Source organism: Condylura cristata, unplaced genomic scaffold, assembly GCF_000260355.1.
Source record: "Condylura cristata isolate star-nosed mole 26May11 unplaced genomic scaffold, ConCri1.0 scaffold00021, whole genome shotgun sequence".
Classification (NCBI taxonomy): domain Eukaryota; kingdom Metazoa; phylum Chordata; class Mammalia; order Eulipotyphla; family Talpidae; genus Condylura; species Condylura cristata.
In genome coordinates, this window is record NW_004567122.1 from 504539 (window position 1) to 510477 (window position 5939).

General features: G+C 57.1%; 1 protein-coding gene across 3 annotated transcripts in view; it reads left to right on the plus strand.

Moving 5' to 3' along the window:
- Positions 1–5939, plus strand: part of NFKB1 (nuclear factor of kappa light polypeptide gene enhancer in B-cells 1) — a 73909-nt gene that overhangs the window by 52485 nt on the left and 15485 nt on the right. For all 3 annotated transcript variants that reach the window (XM_012727850.1, XM_004686453.2, XM_012727851.1), the window contains one exon: positions 5341–5504. In XM_012727850.1, coding sequence (XP_012583304.1) covers positions 5341–5504 — 164 coding nt within the window. The remainder of the gene's footprint in view (positions 1–5340; positions 5505–5939) is intronic.

A 5939-nucleotide genomic window follows, 5' to 3' on the forward strand; every position in this document is an offset into this window, starting at 1 on the left:
ATGTCTCTTTTGCTGTACAGAAGCTCTTTAACTTGATATGTTTATTGTTTCCTTCACTATCGTTGTGTTGGGTGCTGCATCTTCAGAGATGTTACTGAGGTGGATGTCTTGCAATGTTGCACCCATCTTTGCTTCCAGGTATTTTATGGTTTCCGTTCTTATGTCTGTGTCTTTAATCCACTTCGAGTTGGTTTTTGTGCATGGTACGAGCTAGTGATCTAGTTTCATTTTATTGCATGTAGCTTCCCAGTTTTCCCAGCACCATTTTTCGAACAAACTTTCTTTGTTCCATTGCATCTTCTTTGCTCCTTTGTCAAAGATTAGCTGTCCATAAACCTGTGGGTTTATATCTGGGTTTTCTGTTCGATTCCACTGATGTGTGTGTCTGTTCTTGTTCCAGTGTCATGCAATTTTGAGTACTATGGCTTTGTAGTATAGCTTGAAGTTTGGGATTGTGATGCCTCCGTTCTTTCTTTTTAGTCCTGAGAGTTTTGGCCATTTGAGGTCTTTTGTGGTTCCATATGAATCTCATCAATATTTGTTCTGTTTCTTTGAAGAATGTCATTGAGATTTTTATGGGGATGGCATTAAATCTGCATATTGCTTTTGGCAGGATGGCCATTTTGATGAAGTTAATTCTCCCGATCCATGAGCAGGGATGTCTTTCCATTTCTTGATGTCTTCTTGTATTTCTCTCTTTTTTTTTTTTTTTAAGATTTATTCATTTAATCATATAGAACTGGGGTGCAGGCCAAAGGTGCAGGGGGTGATGAGAGGATTCACCAGAAACAGAGAGGGGAGCTGAACAGGCAGATTTTCTAGAATACACTGCTGAGGGGAGCAGCAGGCGGGTCAGGAGAGGTCTGCTGCACCATGTGGATCTCCTCCGGGGCGGGGATCAAATTCATGCTAACGTGACTTTTGCTTCTTAGTGCTGTCCTTTAACCCTCTGCGCCTCTTGTATTTCTTTTAACAGTGTCTTGTAGTTTTCTTTATATAGGTCTTTTACCTCTTTTGTTAGGTTGATTTCCAGGTAATTGATTCTTTTTGTTTTAATCCCCAGGTAATTGATTCTTTTAATTGAAAAGTGGATGGGTTTTTTTTGTTTTGTTTTGTTTTGTTTTGTTTGTTTCCTGCTTCCTCTGATAGGTTGTTCGGGTATAGGAAGGCCTCTGACTTTTGTGTGTTGATTTTATATCCTGCTACCCTGCTAAACTGGTTGATGATTTTGATTAGTTTCTCTTCGAGTTTTTAGGGTTTTCTATGTAAATTAACATCTCGTCTACAAATAAAGACAGTTTTACGTCTTTCCCCATTTGGATTCCTTGTTTATCTTTTTCTTGTTTAAAGGCATTTTTAAAGAAGGAAAGCGCAGTTCATGTTCCGTGCTCCGGCTCTCTTCCTAGGTCAGGGTCCTGCCCACTGCTGCCTAGCCACCGCCTCTCCCTGCCCGCCATGCCCCCCTACCCTGGCTGTGGTGGTCCCAGCTGTGCTCTCCATCAGCTCTGGCTTGAGATGCAAAGCGCTGGGCTCACAGTGACCTGGCATGTGCTCTTAGGATCTGGCACATGCCCACAGCTGCCTCCTGCCCGCCCCCCTCCTGCGGCCGCCTCCTAGCCATCTCCTGCCACCGCCCTCCTGCCCCCAGAGCTGCCCACTGTCCTCAGCTTCGCCCCTCCACACACAGCATGGCGTTTCTCTGTCCGCTTCCCAGCAGACCTAGGCAGCCTTCGTGGGGCTTTCTCAGCGTTCCTCGTGCTCTGGGGCCCGCTGAGGAGCTGGGCTCTCTGGGATTATGGGTGTCTCTGACTGGCTTCCCACCGTCCTTTCATGGTTTGTAGAGACAGGGCTGCCAAGCGCGGGGCAGATGCCTGTCGCCCCACTGCCCCGGGGGCACCTGGTCCCGCGGTGCTGCTGGGAAAGGCCTGGAGGCCCTGCGGACCCAGCGCTGGTCCCTGTGCCGCCCTGTGCGCACCCTCTCTCTGCTGTGCTCGCGCGCGTGAGCGGCTGTTGAGTCGCCCTGGTCAGGCCCCGTGTCAGGCTCCATTGTGCATCCTGCAGCGCTCTGCCCCCGAGAAGCTTCTGCTGCACAGAGGCACAGACCAGTGTATTTCCTTCTCTGTCTGTCTCCCTGGTATTTTTCTGTCACTGTCTGGATAGCAGCAAAGTCCTGCGTACTGTGCCGGTTTCACAGGGCTGCGCCCAGCCCCTGCACCCCACCAGTGCTGCCTGGGAAACGCCAGGCTGGGCCTGCCCGGGTCCCTGCCGTACCTCCGTCACGGAGGCCCCCTCTCTCTCCCTCTTCCCTCCAGCCTGCTCCGACCACACACTGTCAGCGAGAGCCAGCTCCCCTCTCCCTGTCAAGCCCCTAGTCCCCTTCCTGCTTGATTTTTTTGGCCAACACTTACCACCCTGTGAATGCACTGGGAGATTTGCTTCTGCGCTGCCGTCACACCCCACATGGCCTAGGGCGGCGGCAGTGTCCAGGGCAGTGTTCAGTCTGCTTCTCTGAGTCGTGCTGCACCCATATCATGTCCTTATTCTGGATATCTATTCGGTTGTGTTATTCAGCTTGTTGACGTATTTTACTCTATATCCAGGTGGTCTTTGTGCAACACAAGCTTCTCCGCCCTTCACTCCAGGTAGCCTTCAGGTCTGAGCACATGTAAAATTAGGCGATTGTCTCCTGATGATAAATGATTGCGACCTTGCAGAGAGCCCAGAGGACATAGGGTTATCCCAGGTCGACTTTAAATTCTATCCTGAAACCCAAGGGCGCCCAAAGAGAAAAATATTCTGCAAATCGAGTGCGTCCACGAGCGCCTGGCCTCTGAGTGAGTCCGAGCGATGACACAGTGAGCCCTTCCCGTGCAGACTCGTGGACTGCCGCGTTCACGGGGAAAGGGGTGAGCAGGGCCATGCCAGCCTGTGCTCATGTTCTCGCTGTGACTCGCGGCTCCCACATTGTTGCTCTCTGTCCCGACTGCCCGGCACCTGAGGACGCGGGAGCCTGGCCCCGCTTTCCCACCTGCAGTGGGTGGGCTGTTCGCCTGGGGCCCCACGCTAGGTCAGTCTAGTCCCAGTGCAACACTTACTGTTTTCTGCTCCTCGTTTCGTATTGCTGATGTCACACTTTTCACTTCCGTCCTGTGCCCCCGCTGGCTAATTGCTGCAGTAGCGAGGCTGCTTTTGGCGGTCATTTCGCCTGCTGGCCTCGGGGTTAGTCCTGTCCTGTTCTGGGTGGTTTGCTCACCAGGGAGGTTGCTTCTTTCGTGTTGTCTTTGCTGCTCACTAGTGCTTTTCCTTCTTGGCTTAAGCCCCATTACCTTTCTTCTCAGGTTGGTTATTGGTGGTGATAAATCCCTTTACTTTTGCTTGTCTACAACACACTGTTTTTCCTTCAGTTCCGAGTGCTGCGAGTTTGTCAGAGTCCCTGGCTGGAATTTTGTGCCTTCCGGCACTTCACTGTGCTGTGCCACCCCTGCTGGCCTGCAGAGCTTCTGCTGACGTGTCTGCTGTAGTCTCTGGGAGGCGGGGAGCTCTGGTGCACCCCACCCCGGTTGTCTGGCTGCCAGTAAGACTCTCTCTGGATCTGTAACTTTCTTTTGTAACTTTCTTGTAACACTTTGGTGTGGTCCGTCTCTGGGTTTCTCTTGTTTGGATTGCTCTGCTTCCTCGATGGTTGTTTCCGGCCCCAACTAGGGACATTTGTAACTGTTACTTCTTCAAACCGGTTTCTCCCTTCTCCCACCTTGGCCTGGGGCCTCTGTGGCCTGGACGGGCATGCGGCTGCATTGAGGCGCCCCCTCGGCTGCTGTCTGCCGGAGCCCTCTGCTGCCCTCCGGCCCGCTGACCCGTGCTGCTCCGTCTGCTCTGTGGCTGGGTCCTCCTCGGGGTGGTTCTGTCCTAGCCCATCTGCTCTGAGACTTCCGGCTGGTGCTTCCTCTGTGGAAGGCTGCTGGGCGCAGCGTCTTCGTGGCCAGAGCTTTGAGCACCGTCAGCAGACGACTCAACCTCTGTTCCATCGAAGTGTTTTCCTGTGGTTGTGTCTTTTTTCCTTTGGAACATCCTCTGGTCTTCTCACCTTGCTTGACTTTGCTTCCGTGTGTCAGCTAAAACCGCTGCTCTCTGAAGGACCGGCCTTTCCGGGAGATGAACCTCATCTTTCACCCGTGCCCTGCTCTTGGTTGTGTCTAGAACTTACGTGACTGTCTGAACGGGCTGACACACCTCCTGCAGTGTCCGTGCGGCGGGCGTCCCGGTGGCTCAGGCCCGAAGGGCGGGGCTCCCCGGCCTGTGGGAGCTGCTCGGAGGCCGGACCCCGGACGCTCCCGGGGCAGCCTCGTGTGCTGCCTGCACAGACCCCGCAGGCCCCGGCCAAGCGAATCGGGGCTCCGATGAGCGTGCCTGTGCTCCCCCGCCTGGGCGGTCCCCACGGGCTGTGGCCGGGCCGGTGGGGGCACAAAGATGGCGTTTCCCCAGTTTTATGGCAAACTGGAAACGTTTGAGAAGCAAACAGGCTTTCCTTGCAGGGGGTGGGGGGGTGCCTCTGGCGGTGGAGTACCCCGGGAGGGTGGCTGGTTCTTACAGCCCCAGGGCTCCCCAAACAAGGGCCGGGAGATGTGGGGTGTCCCTGGTGTGGCCTGCTGCTGAGGCTTTAGCTTCGGCTGTTTAGCTTCAGCACCTGCTCACACTTGGCTGTCCCCGCCGGAGGGGCCCGCCGCTGCACGTGCATCTTAGTCCCAGCACAGTGGAGGGGGCGCTGCCAGCCCGGGTGAGCGGCGGGCCCCCTCCCAGGTCCCCCACACCTTCCAGACCTGCGTGGCCCCGGGCAGGACTCCGTGCCGTCCCGACAGCACATTTCTTCATCCCACCCAGCCTCCTGCTTACTCGGCCGTAAACCCCTTGTTTTGGGGATCCTTCCAGTGTGGGTCACTGGAGGGGGCTTCTCGGGAGAACGCGCCCCGCCTCCCTTCCTTGCCTCCACGCGCCCCTGGCCGCTGCTGCGGGCGGCGTCTCACGGGTGCAGGTCTGAGGGAGCCCTCTGCCCTGCGTCCACCCTGCGTCCTGGTGTCCTGGGAGCGGGTTGGGCCGCACATCCAGCCATGCGTGCCCCCACTGCCTCTGAAAGCCCCGTGTTCCCTGAGGCGGCTCGGCCAGCCTGCAGCGAGAGGCAGCTGGGGCCTGTGTCCCCGCGCTTGCTGCTTGCCGGTGTCCCTCTGTAGCATGTCGGGGGGATGGAAGCGGGGCCCAGCGCTGAAGTCTGTGCGCCGCCCCCTCCCAGCGCACCGGGGTGCACGCTCAGCCCCCCTGACTTGGCCGGCGGTGCTCTTTCCGCAGCTTTGCAAACCTGGGCATCCTTCATGTGACAAAGAAAAAGGTCTTCGAGACCCTGGAAGCCCGGATGACGGACGCCTGCGTGCGAGGCTACAACCCAGGGCTCCTGGTGCACCCTGATCTGGCCTATCTGCAGGCGGAAGGCGGAGGCGACCGGCAGCTCACAGGTCAGTGCCCTTCCTAGTGCCAGGGCGCCCGCTGCACCCAGCAGCGCCTGCCCTCTGCCCCTCGGGGCCTGGCACATGGAGCCTTGGCCAGGTGGCAGCGCCTGATGGCCCGCCCAGCCCCGCCCCTCGCCCATCCCAGCGTGGACACAGTGGCGTCCACACGGCCTGCCGGCTTCTCTCCCACCCTCCCGCGGGCCCTCCCGGGGGTGCTTCCCTTCCCTGTTGCCCACATCAGCGAACACCCGCCCCGTGCCCAGCGGGTCCGTCTGTAGGCCTCGGGGCTCCGCAGTTGTAAACTCGGCACTGGGGAGCACCGCCCCGTTCTCACGCTGCGCCCGTGTTTTCTGCTCCGTCCCGGGCTGTGCCCGTTCACGTGTAGTTCTGCTGTGTACTCTGTCCTCTGCTCTGAGACCCTCCCGCCCCTCTGGCCCGGGC